Below are 13,736 nucleotides of genomic sequence, written 5' to 3' on the forward strand. Positions count from 1 at the left end.
TCTGCAGAGGGCTGGGGGAGCTTCTGCAGCCCCGGCCACTGAGTTTCTTTAGTTTCCTTGGGGGATGTTCGGTCCCCATGTGCTGCACTTCCCTTTCTACAGCGCACACCCGTTGCATGCATGCAGCACTAGCGGGGCTGTGGCCGCACAGGAGTGTCCCACTGCCGGCTGCACGCAGGGACCCTCAGCCTGGGGGTGAACGCCCCCACCCGTGCCTCTGAGCGCACCTGGCCCCATTGACGGCGCGGTGCCGGTGCTGCCGCACGGTCGCGCTCCGAGGGAACGAAGGCAGCGGCGTGAGCGCGTGGGGCGGCGCGTCCCCACCCCCCCGCGTGGCGTGCAGGTGGCCCCCAGCCCGGCACGCCGCCCCGCGTCACTTCCTCGCAAAGTTTGCCCGAGGAAATGTCTCCGCCAAAGTTACCCGCGGCCGCCCGGCCCTGGGGCTGCCTCCCGGCCCGCTGAGCGGGGAGGGCGTTCCGGAGCGGGCATGCCCGCCTCCCTGCGCTCGCCGGAGCACGGCCGGGCCGCCGCGGGCCGAGGGTTGAGGCGAGGCGGGCGGACCGGACCGGACCGTTAGCTGAAGCCGCGGGGCGCCATGGCCCGGGAGTGCGCCGCCCGCAGCCTGGACGGCATCGACCTGGCCGCGCTGCGGGTAAGGGCGGCGAGCGGGACGTGAGGGAGAGCGCTGGAGAAAATAGCGCTGGAGAAAATAGCGCCGGGAGGGAAGCTGCAGAGCTGAGCGGGAGCCTGCTTTACTCTGAGCTCCTCATTGTGACCGTGTGCTTCTCCTTGTCTTTTCGTGTTGCCCGATGTCTGGTCGCGTTGGCAGCCGCCCCGCCGAGTGTGCGACGGCTCCGCGCTGCTCCAGGCACCGGCGGGACAGCCCCGGCCCCGGGCTCCAGGCACTGCGGGGGGAAGCGTTGGGCTGGGGCGGAACGCGGCCGGAGGGAGCGCAGCGAGCTGCTGCTAAAAATACCCGAGAAAAAGGGTTGGGAAAAGGCTTTGCACGAAATCACATGGTGGGGAGGGTGCTCCGGAGAGGAGACAGAGAGAAAGGAGGCAGCGGGGTCGGGAGCGCCCGCGGGGTTGGCACGGAGCAGCTGGCTGGGAATAGGGTTTGAGCCCAGCTCTTCTCCGAGCGGCGCGAGTCTCTGGGCTCAGCAGCTGAATCTGATCTCCTTCAGTAAGTGATAAGAAGCCAGTGTAAGCCTGTCCTGCGGGCAGCCTGCAGGCTTCGTGTACAGCCCTGCACGAGGAGAGGCTCCCTGAGGCTGCACAGTGCAGGCCTGGTCCTGAGCAGAACGGACAAGGACCTGGTGGGGAAATCTGCTCAGTGCTGGGCTGTGCCCATGCACACCAAGCAGGGATGGCCGCTTCCCTTCCCCCTACCCTTGGGTCCCAGGGCGGCACATCTGGCCAGCTGCACCAGGTCACTCTCCAGCACACACTAGCCCTGCCCCTGAGGGTGCTCGCTGCAGCCTATTCCCTGTTCCTGGACCAAGGTGCTTTGGGCTGCAGTTGCAGATGCTGCAGGAGCATCCTCGTGCAGCCCTGCTCCGTGACAGTGGTGACTGCAAACTTTCCAAGTGCAGGTTCACTGGGGCAGTCAGCTGATAAAAAATCCACTGATTGCTAAAGTGCCCAGCACAGAAACCTGGGCTTCAGCCACCTGGCTCCTGTTACCTGCAAAGTAATGCATTTGGTTGGGATCCTGCTGCACATGTGGGCTTTCATTCCACCATGCAGTGGAAGTGGATGTGGCTGTGGTGCCTCTGTGCCAGCAGATGTGCTGCTGCCTTTAAAGCACTCTGCCGAGGTCTTGAAGGAAAGCAAGAAGCCCACCATATGGTGCTGTACCTTACAGTAATTAACCTCAGAGTGATGGATGTCCAGGCCAAGGTGTTGGCATCTGTCAAAGTGAAGCTGGTGATGTGCAGGAGCTGGCTGGGAAGGATTAGGTGGACCATGGGACAAATGCTAGCTGGGAAGAAGCACTGCAGCACCAATGGTGCTGGCTCCCAGCTAATTAGGAAGCTGGCTGGTTGTGGGGGCTCTGCCAGCAGAGGATGCTATGCTGATGGCCAAGCAAACAAGGGCAGTCCAAGGACCGAAGTGAGAGCCCAAATTAATATCCTTTATGACTCTTAACAAGGCTCAGTCCACTCCCGCATCCTGATTAAAAGGGAAACGTCCAAGTATTTTGGCTGCGCTCAGAGCTGGGGAGGCTAGAGGCATTAGTGCTCCATTGGCCAGCGAGGATGGGGAGGATTTCAGCTATACTAAAGTTAATGCTAACATTTATTTAGGTAATCGTTTGGGCTTTTCCTGGAGTGTCTGAAGCCTGAAGTGAGCTATTCAGATGCTAAATCAGAATCAAATTGAGTGGAAAGTGAGAAACTGATTTTGAGGCACGTGAGTCATTTGCATAATAAACAAGTGCGGAGGAGTAGAGTGAGGGCAGGGCAGTCGGTTAAGTGAGAGGGATGGTAACACCCTTCGGGTTGAAAAAGGCACTTTAGGTTCTTCCAGACTTTGTGCCCCGTGCATGCACTGCAATTCAGCAGCGCTGCTTTCTGCAAGAGAGGGGCAGGAAGGGAGAGCAAGCTTCCCAGGGGAGCAATGTGAGCAGTGGGGTGTCGTGCACGAGCAAATGTTGCATGAAGTTGACAGTCCAGGAAATATAGGATTAAAACTCATTTAGCTTGAAGACAAAATCAAATGAATTCACGAATTCCTTGGCTTGTGGAAGCTGTGGAAGTCCCTGTTGTGTTGTCCTGGCAGTGGAAGCTGCTGCCATTTATCATGACAGTCGTGCCAGGGAGGGCAGACTCTGCTCAGAAAAACACCCACGTATTTCCTCTGGGATATTCTGTAAGTAAAAGTTTTCAGATGAGATACAAAGAAGGCAATATTTCTATTGAAAGAATACCATGTAAGTGGAGTGGAGAACGTACGGTTGCAGAAATGGAAGTTTGGAGATAAAGGCTGTTTTTTTGTATCACAGCCCTCAGCAGTGCTGATAGGCATTGACTGACACGATAGATTGCTGAAACAGATGTGGTAGAACTGACACATGGAACTAATAATACTTTATATATGTCTTGCAATGAAATCATCCCAACAAATGAGCAAGACTGATAAATGGCTCAGTCAGAAACCAGGAAACTGGTCTCTTGAGTTCTTAATGTTTTTACACGGATCTCAAGTGAATTTAAACTGAAGGTACAGATTTCTTAATGTGCTCACTTATGCAGGAGCAAACGTTTCCTTGCAACAGGATGTTCCTTCTCCATCTGTAAGGCTGTGGGATCTCATTCCCGGGGAGGTGCTGCAGTGGCTGGCATTGGATTAACTGATGCTAAACCAGCAGGGCATGCACTGGCTCACATGGCACACTGACTGCTGGCATGTGGATCTTTCATGAAAACTTACAGTGATCTGGTTTGGGTTCAAAGCCAAGACTTTGCTCAAATTCACCTTGTTATGTTTGCAGAACAGCCAGCTGAGCGTTCTCAGCCTGTGTGTTGTTCCTGTATCACTTGGGATGCTTCATCTCCTTTCTGGAAGGCAGTCAGGCCTGAGCTTTGTGTAGCACCTTTCTATTCCACTATGGAGGTTCTTTCCTTTGTTGCCTTTCTGATGCCAAGCGTTTCATAGCAGAGGACAGTAGCTCAGCCTCCAGATTGTCTTTGCATTTTAAAGCTTTTTTAAAGCTTACTCAACTGCTAAACTGAATCAATTGAATGCTCATATTCCTCACGCATTCCCATTTATTTGTTCCATCTGCTGTACTGCCATACTTTGAATCTCCTGAGTTATCTCAAGCAATTTGACTGGAAACTTTAATAGAAGCATGTTTCTTGAACTCCTATTTATTAGTTATTTCCATGTTTAGTGTATAATATGCACCATTAAGAGACATGCCACAGTCATTTTCATTTTGATTGTGAACAGTTCCACGCTGTCACCATGTGTTTGCTTTGTTGCAAGTAATGTTCTTTTTTTTCTGCTTTTTGCAGGACCCTGCGGGAATATTTGAACTGGTGCAGGTTGTTGGCAATGGGACGTATGGACAAGTCTATAAGGTTTGGGCTTCTCTTTGTTTTATGATGGTGATCTCAATAAAACCATGTTTCCTAAAGCAGAAATGAGAACCGGACAGTGTTGTCCCAGCAGCAGCCTGGTTTGTGTATCTATCTCCGTCATCTGTGCCCTTCCTCCCAGCCTGCTTTCATGTCCTGCTGCAGATGAGTTGGCTGCTTACTCTGCTACAGCCTTCCCTCTGCCCTGCTTCTTCTGTCCTGTGGTTATTTTTTTCTTCCTCAAAACTGTTTGACAGGCAGCTGGCACAACTGAAATTGGTGATGGCTGAACTTGGCCTGGGGTGTGTGAGAGCCCTGCACATGCTGATGCAGTGCTGCTCTCCATTGCAGAGGTGTGAAGTAGCCAGGCCACCAGGTGTTTACTTTCACTGTTACCTTTGTCGTGGTGATGTCAAAGCAGGCCTACTGGCCACCAAACTGCAACAATTAAGCCTTGTCTTGCCGTAATATGTTACACGCACTGTGCATGCTTTGAGGTGTGAGAACTTGCCTAAGGAAGTGGTCTTTCCCTGTGAAGAACAATCTAAAGGATAAAGTAGGGCACTGGGTCTGTGTTGCTCTGATTTGGAGAAATAAGACAGGAAGGAAGGAAAGGGCCATGCTGCTGGATCAGGGGGGTCAGAAAGGAAGAGCAGCAGCACTGGAGGAAGCTGTCTGTGGTTGTTCTCCCCTGAGTCCTGCTGCTCCAGACTGCTGTGCTGTGAGCTTTAACATTGGGCAGGCTGCTCCAGCACTGGGCCCCCAGCATTTGGCCACACATTGCACTTCAGAGTCCATCTTCTGGCTGTGATCTGCTATGATCACGTTTTGGTTCCTACTTTGAAATTATAGCTACATTCTCAAAGATTCTGGAAGATCCCCTGCAGAAGCAGTCCGGGGAAGTTTCTGCCTTCCCATATATGTGTTTATTTTATTTTTCTGGCAGAAACAGATTCTTTCCTGTGTAACTGTTTGTCTGCATCATTTGTGAGATTGTCATTCAGATACTGAATAGTATGAAATTAAAGATGGAAACTTGGGGGGTTTGTATAGTTTATGTGAAGCCAGGAGACATGCAGGGGTGCTGTGTTGGTTAAACCATTGACATATTTGCCTGTAGAAGGTCTGAAAGCTCCCAAGTGGCCTCTGAAGGACGCCTTTATTTCCTTGCCTAGATTTATTTTATACTGGCAGAAAAAAAAATGCAATCTGCTCATCTTGTAAGGATGTAGAGAGTGAATCAGCTGCTTAATCATGGCAGGAGCAGGAAGGAGCAGTGCAGCTCACTCCTCTGCTGCCAAAGAAAATGTTCTGTGTGACGGTGTGGGTCACTTAGGCATCCGCTGGGAAAATAAGTAAGGAATATTGATAACAAAGATTAAAAACTGTACCCAAAGGCTGCTCTCTTCTGAACATGCGAGACCGAGGTTTGCTCACTGTGGATGAGGAGATTTAGGTCTGGGAGTATGGCAGCACCGTGAGCAGGTGCAGGAGCCAGGGCCCAGCCTGCAGCACCACAGCTTCTAAAGGGACCATAAGAAGTTGGGTAGTGGCATTCACTTTGCTTTTTCACTGCTAGGACTAATGGATCATGTTAGGGAATGCAGTAATTATCTTGTAGTTTATCTAGTTAGAGTATAGGCTTGAGATCATAAAAATTTATAAAGCAATCCTGGTTGTCCAAATATATTGTCACGTCACTAGTACATGTTTTCATTTTTGGAGGCATCAGATTCTTCCATGCGTTCAGAAATAGATACATGTAGCATCACACTTCATCAAAGTAAAGCATATTTCAGGCTAAATAAAGTATGTTCAAGATTAGTAAACTGTTTGCTTGGCTCTGAAGATGACTCAGTGTTTTAATAAATGCAGCTGCGTAAAAATGAAAATAAAATTCAGAGGATTTATCACTGGATATAGAAAACATTGTTTAACAGATATGTTGGAGGAGGATGTTGTTTGTAGTGAATTGTTCCGGACCAGTTCCAGTTCTGTGTCCTCTAAATTAAATGGAAGGGGTATAAATCGTACTGGTGATAAAGCTGGAGCTGCCTACAAATGTCAGAAAGTCAGGATTTGCATGTAAGAACTGCCTGAAAGCTAGAGGGTTTGTTGACAGCTTATGCAGTAGTAGGGTATAACCATGCCAGCATTGGCAACTTCAGCCTCTGGAAAAGAATAAATTAGATATTAAAAATTCAGATAGCGCTTAGAAGTTATGAGACTCAGGCTTCGTTATCTCTTGATAAAAAATAGAAAGGCACTTCGTTATCTCTTGACAGATGAGTTTTTCAACTAATTACATGCTTCCAGGTGCCGAAGTCTGAAGAATAGAGCCATGCGTGGAGCAGTCCTGGGTGAGACCAGGGAAGGGAAGGTGGTGGCTGTTTCAGTGGAGGTATTTGGGGCAGCTGGAGAAGTACACATACTTGCTCTTTCATGCCCCTGCTTCCTGAGGCTTGAAGTGCAGGTCAGGAGGTATCCAGGCCCCTGCACCATCTGCACTAATTGCAAAGAGAAGTTCCCGGGCTCCCATGCTCCGCCGTGAGGTTGGGGCTGTCCTCTGGGAGGAACTGAGATTGCTGAAGGTGTCACCCGCAAACTCTGAGGTTTCGCTTCCCTTCTGAGCTGCAGTCCCCTTGCCCTGTAACTGCTTCTCAAAGAAGCTGGGGAAGCTGTGGGCAAGTGTCCTTTGCAGCAGCATTAGAGCTGTGGGAAGCAATGTAGGAGATAACAGCATCTTTTTCATTCGCTAGTAGTTGCTGCATTATGGTGACACTGCTGTGTGCTGTTAGAGGTAGTACCTTTACAAGCACTGTGGGTGAGCACATTGGTCTTAGTGTGCCCAAGGCTCTGTCTTGCAATAGAGAGCTAGCAATGTTCTCATCTGGATAATCATTTACCCACTCCCACTACCTCCAGGACTTTATAGGGATGCTCTTGTTTTCCTTTCACAGTTTTTACTCTACTGCTATGAAGAACTGGATGGCAATTGGGTGTCGGCCTTGATGCAGAATGGTCTCAGCTGTAGCTCTGTCCATTCTGGTGTGTTTAGTAGTAATTAAACTGTAATTTTGTGCATGCATGTGAAATACTATTTTTCACAAAGATTTCAGCTCAGAGTTTCATACTCATCATTGTGGGTGGCTTCCATAGGAGCCTGTTAATGTGTTTTCCGTCTTTTGATTTTCAGTGCTCTGTTTTAATTGCAGGGTCAGTTTTCTGGCAGGTAAGATGCTGGATATGTAAAGGAAGCAGGTCTGCATAGGGAAGCGCCTTTCTGTTTTTTAATACAGCTGCTTCTTGGCGTTGAACCAGACTTCACTGGTTGATGTGAGTGGTGAGTTACTCTGCTGTTGATGTATGGTGGCAGGGGTGTTGTGAAGCACAAATACAACTTTATCTTAATTTGCCGTCTGTCTGCCGAGTTCTTTGTATTAATTTACTGAGTAGCTGGCTGAGGCAATTGAGAGCAAGGGGAAAAGCAGTGTGGTTTTTCAGGAAGATTTGATACTCCATGGGAAGATCACAAGACCATGCTAAGTTGTGAAGAGTGATGGCAGTGCCTCAGGCAGCTGAGGGAAGGTTCAAGTTAAGAAGCATTACCATGATGCCCAGTGCAGTCCAGAACATGAATGCGAATAGGCTGAAAACTCCCAAGAGATCTCTTTGGGGCAGTCAAGAGCAGCCACATGATGGATGCTTCTCTCAGCTGAAATGCAACTTCAGACTCTCCAAACCGCTGCCAAGAGAGATTACAAATGTCACATCATCTCAGGGCATCTTGTTAGCATTTGTGGTCAGTTACGCTTTTAAAGCCAATCTCAGCCTTCAAGGCACTGAGGTTTTGGTCAAACAAGTGGTTGTTCTTTATAGAAATGACAGAACGCTGCTTCTGATTCTCAAACTGTTGGTAGGAGTGTTTGTTTGTCTATTCATTTGCTACACTAGGCTTTTTAGTAGCATTGTTGATTATCAACCCAGGCCATTCTATGGTTCTGTGATCTTGTCAACCTGCAAATTGAGTTAATGGTAGACAGCAGTGTATATGAAAGTGCTGCTGCATCATAGTGTCTGAAGTCAGTCATAGGTCAATGTGCGTGTCCTGGTCTCAGCAGTGTGAGGAGACAATGGAGATGAGCTGCTCATCCTGGCAGTAGGGGCTTTGTTCAGGAGAAAGTCTAAACTTAATGTGTGCTAGTGCCACTGTCATGAGATCTGACATGCTATGGTGCTTATGAACTGAAATCAGCACATCTCAGACGCTGAGTGTTCCTAGGGGGGTTACCATCCTCTTTGGTAGTACTTGGTACATGGCCAGTGCTGGAATCTTCTGTCTTGGACTTCTCATTAAACCATCTGAGAAGCTGCTTAAGGGCATCGGTACTCAAACTGCTTCTCATTAATGACTCCAGTGGGGCCAGTTCTTAAGATATTATTGTCCATGGTGAACAATTTGGTGGTGATCTTATTTCCTCAATCCTCAGCTTCATCAAAGTTTGTACTTGTGTAACAATTCAGTAAGGTTTGCTTATGCTTCCAGCTCTTGAGGGGAGACATTCTGGGAGCTGAAAAGCAGCCAAAGCTTACCTAAAATTAATTTATTTAATTCACCCTTGTGATTCTTGGAAGGGAGTTCTCTCTAGACTTGAAGTACTCTATGCCTTATGTTCCTGATGGCTTTTTACATCTGGGTGGTGTGTATAGGACTTGTTAATCTCAATGGATGCATCATACCCAACATCAGTGTCACCAGCTAGATAGTACATAAGTGACTTGAAGAATAAGCAAAACGGTAGTGAAAATATCTTTTATATATATAGATATAAATATCTTTTATATATATATATATATATATATATATATATATATATATATATATATATTATATATTATATATATAAGATTTATATATAATACACACACACACATATATATACATATATATATATATATAAGTAAAAGAAGTAACATAACTTGTGTGTATTCAGTTGTCGGAACCTGGGTCCAGTAGCAATTTTTTTTCAGGGTTGGTTTTTTTTTTTTTCTCCCTAATCTTGGCTTCTCTGCTTAATTGCATGGTAATGCTAAACAGTATTCAGCATGGGAATTTAAAATAATGGCTCATACATGTGGAATTAATTAGCAAGTCATGAAGTCCTGGTTCTAGTTAGTGAATATTTCAGTGGAATTCAATTAAGATTCTTAAGTGTGAGGCTAGTTTATCAAAAATAGAAGAGTAAGAATGTGAAAAAAAAGACCTCTCAGCTGTGGTGTGCTTCTAATACAGTAAAGGCTCTTTGACTGAGCGGAGCAGCATACAATAATTAGATGTGCCATATCAGCCATTAAAGAATAGTAAAATCCTTGCAAATATTTTGTTGTCAGGCCTGCCACTTCCAGCTCCTGCATGTTTTCAACTTGAAAGTCCACATGGGAGAGTGCAGTGCATTTTTGTCATAAATAGGAGGTGTTTTGAGCTCAGATGTTGGCACTGGGACATGCTATTTTGAAGCTAAGAGAATATCCTAAAAAATAATAAATAAATAAAGCACTGGTGATAATTTAAGCACAGTAGAAAACAGGTTCAGCCTCTTGATTTCCCCAGTCCTGCACATAGCTGAGCGAGGTCTCACTACTTCTGACTGGAGGCGCTTGAGGCCAGGTTGGATGGGACCCTGGGCTGCCTGAGCTGGTGGATGTATCCCATTCTGCAGCTGGAGTTGAAACTGGGTGGGCTTTAAGGTCCCTTCCGACCCCAATGATTATATGAGTGAGTGCTCAGCAAGTTTATGCCCACCTGAAGGTATGGGTCAGTGGCCAGCAATTTGCATGTTTTACCGTGTCTTAACTACTGTGAAATGTTTTATTGTTCTCTCTTCCTTAAAGAGAATTGGCAGGGCTAAGAGAAGATTTATGATGAGTAGACCAGGTGCGATCCTAAAAACCCCTGGGCATGGACGGATCTATTGGCTCAATAGGTGAAACAATGTTTCTTGATTTTAAACAGCAGAAAGTCAATGTGGTTTTTTAGGTGTTAAATCCCGGCCAACCCCCACCTCGCCACAACCTCTTTTCAGGGAGCTGTGGAGAGCTTTAAGATCTCCCCTGAGCCTCCTCTGCTCCAGTCTGACCATCCCAGTTCCCTCAGCTGCTCCCATCGGACTTGCACTCCAGAGCCCTCATAGCTCTGTTGCTTGTCTCTGGACATGCTCCACGAGCACTTGTGTTACCAGCTGCCTCCTTGTAACTGTAGAGATGTAATTTTGCCCTCTGATGACCATCCAGCAGCAGATAAAAGTACTTGTGTCAGGAAGCTTTGTGGTCAATCCTTGCACTCAGGATGGGGCTGCAGCTGATTTGCAGCAGCAGCAGCCACCCCTTTGTTACGTGGCTTTTCTGAGGGGTTCCCTGGGGTGCTGCAGTTCCAGCACCCAACAGAAAGCAGCACTTGTCTTCCTGCTGGGTTCTGAGCCAGGTGGGGCGGTGCCTGGCCACAGCACAGCTATTCAAGCCGCAGCTGCTTGGGTGGACAGCAGCAAAACCTGGCCGGACAGACAGTAATCCCATCCTTCCGAGGGGGGGAAGGAAGTGGGGCAGAAAGCTGGTTCATTGCCAGCTGGGTTGGACAGCTTGCTGAGGCAGTGGGCAGAGGTGCCTGATGCATTCTGTTGTATTGCAATTTTCAGTAAGTGATTTTAAATTATAACGTCCATAAATGTGATAAAAATCCTTCCCTTATCTGGTGTTCAGCTGCCCTCAGTCTGTTGGCTAGTGCTAATTTTCCTGGCCTGGGCAGAGCTGCAGATATAGGTCTTAGGAATAAAAATGAAGGAGAAACTGTTTTTCAGCTGTTTGTAGTGTGGGGTTATTGTAACTGTAACAAGTAACTGTGCTGTTACTTGTCTAGGCCTCCAAAGCATCAGCCAAGGCTTTGAGCTGCCTTGGAACTCTGGGTGCTCAAAAAGTCTCTGGACCAGGTCTCTCTGCCTGACTGCAGCTCTTCCAATGGAGCAATCCTTAATTTATTGTCAAGTGCGTGGTGATTCTGTTTGAAAGGAATTGGTATTACTTGCAGAGCTGGCTGTAGAATGGTTAGCAGCCACTTATCGAATGTCACACTGTTCGGAAACGGCTCCATCCGAGTCAGAGCACACTGAGTTCAACAGGAGCCTTGGTGGCAACATTTTATGAGACGTGTTGGCTTTCATTTGGAAACTTTGTTTCAGAAACGTCAAAGCATCGCATTTTGTTTGCTTCCTTCATCTGAACGTACATTTTAATTTAGCGGGATGCTTAATATTTCATAGGCTGTCTTTAGCACTGTGTGCTCTAAAAGAAGGCACTGTCATACTGGAGTCATTTGGCATCACCATAATATGCACGTAAATATTAATGAGCTCTTATTTGTGAGGGATGTTTACAACCAAATGTGAGAATATTGGCAGCATACGGACATTTTGTTGAGTTTGCTGAATACTGGAATTGACTAAATCCCATTATCTGACTACAGTTACTCACTTGCTACATTCATCAGCAGCAGTTTCAGTGCTGGGTGTTTTTTCTTCTATTTATTTCTTTTGTTACACGCAGGACATTTTTGATGAAAAGAACATAAGTGAAACACATGGTTGTCTTCAGAAAATATATGTTACTGAACTTGAGGAACTTCCTAACTTTCTTATTTATACTATATTTTTGCATGGATTTTTTCCTGATATTTAAAAATAATGGAAAAAAAAAAAAGTAACCAATTTACTGATTATTTCTACTAGAGTAAATTTTTCTACTCTTCCTTTATTCTTTGCTTAAAACATGTGAACAATTGTACTAAAATATGCAACAAAAACAATATAAAATAAATATGCTTGTGGTTTAGGTAATGGACTCTGTAATGTATTATTTACACAGATTGTCCGTGATGTTGTCTTGTAACATGGGAAAAGAGAAGAACCAGGAGAAAAATTCTGTGCTTTAATATTTGCTTTTTCCAGTCTAACATGAAATATTTACCGTAAGAGGCTTCTTTACAAACACTCCGCACTCAGAAGCCAAATAACATCAGCAGATGCCTGATTCCCTTATATCAATATCAGAGGGCAGGGGTGGGTGTTGTGGACTGAGGAGTCCCACTGCTGAGGTGAAGGGTTTCCATCCTACACGCACTGCTGGCAGTAGGAGCGGGGCACGTGCACAGGGTGCAGTGGATTTCTGGCTGCCCAGCTGGGATAGTTTCTTTGGCCAAAATAGATCAGGTCTAGAGAAACTAAATGTCTTGTAGCCAACCATCTGTAAGTATGCCCAAACATGCAGAAAGAGTGAAGGAATGAAGAGAAGCACCAGCTTTCCTCTCTCTTGGACACTTGAAAGACTTCAGTTGGGAGTGTTTGGAATAAAGGAAGTTGCAAAACAAAAGCTGGAAACTCAGGTCTCTCATCCTGCATGCTGGAGAATAAAGGTTGGAGAGAGTGGATACAGGATTCACCCTTCCCTCTCTTCCTGACTTCCTTTCTTTGCTTCGCATCAGTTTTTAGGTAACCACTTGGTAAAAGACTGCATGATTTGTGTCCATGGCTTGCATGTTGAATTTAGTGTTATCCTGTTGCACAGGAATCTGCATATACAGGCGTGCATGTGTTGTCTGCTGGGGACTGAGCATTTAGATGTGTTTACAAAACACCTGATGCATTCATTAGGCTGCTTGGAGGCACAGCAGATTCCTGTTTAACTCCTCTAATGTCATTTGACTTCTTCCAATTTTACAGATCTCTGACCAGGAAAGAAAGAAAGAGCCTATCACCCTGTCAGCCCAGGGTGATGCCTGGAGCCTGCATGGCACTGATCCTGCCTGCCGCACAGATGGGCTTTGAGTGTTGCAGCGAGTAGATTAAAGGCAGCATTGCTCTCTGAGCTTTTGGGGTTGCTGTGTTGTTTACAGCACAGAATTCTGGCAAGCTTTTTGATGTTGTTAGTATAGAATGCTTTATATTGTTGAGATGGGCTCCTGGTGCAACTCTGACAGGCACAGCAGTAGCAGCACTAGGCTGTCCCCAGCTCTGGGCTGAGGCAGGACTGGGATTGTCAGCCTGAAGCAGGACTGGGATTGTCGGCCTGGAGGAGATGGAGATGGAGATGTCACTGTGCAAAATAATCTGTGATTATTGATTGATTATGAAGCCTTTCTGGTAGTATCTCACTATGTATAAACACTACTGGAACTTCCAGAGGTGTTGTTCTCTCTGATTACTGATGTATGTATGGCAGCGGTGGGTTTTCCTTCCTGTCTGGCTTCCTTTGCTGTCAAGCAAGTAATGGCATTATACAGTGCCTTCTTATCTAAACTGTTCATTTTCTGTAGCCATTGTGCTTTACAAAAAGTCCCCAGAGACTGCGTGAAGCATTTTGATTTCCAGAGATCTCTTTATAGAACAGGGAGCATGAACAGAAAGAGAAGCGGGGAAGCTGCTGTTTCTGCACTTTTCACCCCCTGGGGCAAGCTGCTGACTGTGCTCTTCTCTAGGTGTTCCTAGGGTTGGCTGGGATCTGATAAGCCATGTCTGGCTTGTGGCCTGGCTGCAGACACCTGTGTTTATTCATCGTCACTGAAGGAAGCTTCATTGGTGAGCAGGGTATGAAGTAGATGAGATGACG

The 13,736-nt window shown here is 46.7% G+C and overlaps 1 protein-coding gene across 3 annotated transcripts in view; it reads left to right on the top strand.

Moving 5' to 3' along the window:
• The first annotated feature begins 332 nt into the window (after window positions 1–332).
• Window positions 333–13,736, top strand: part of NRK (Nik related kinase) — an 80,043-nt gene continuing 66,639 nt past the window's right edge. For 2 of the 3 annotated variants that reach the window (XM_015860734.3, XM_015860736.3), the window contains exons 1-2: window positions 333–652; window positions 4,020–4,085. In XM_015860734.3, coding sequence (XP_015716220.2) covers window positions 596–652; window positions 4,020–4,085 — 123 coding nt within the window. In that variant the 5' untranslated portion in view covers window positions 333–595. The remainder of the gene's footprint in view (window positions 653–4,019; window positions 4,086–13,736) is intronic. The other variant, XM_015860735.3, reaches the window with a different exon arrangement.

The sequence above is a fragment of the Coturnix japonica genome, chromosome 4 (assembly GCF_054131305.1).
Source record: "Coturnix japonica strain WE chromosome 4, WE-NBRP24, whole genome shotgun sequence".
In the NCBI taxonomy this organism is placed as follows: Eukaryota; Metazoa; Chordata; class Aves; order Galliformes; family Phasianidae; genus Coturnix; species Coturnix japonica.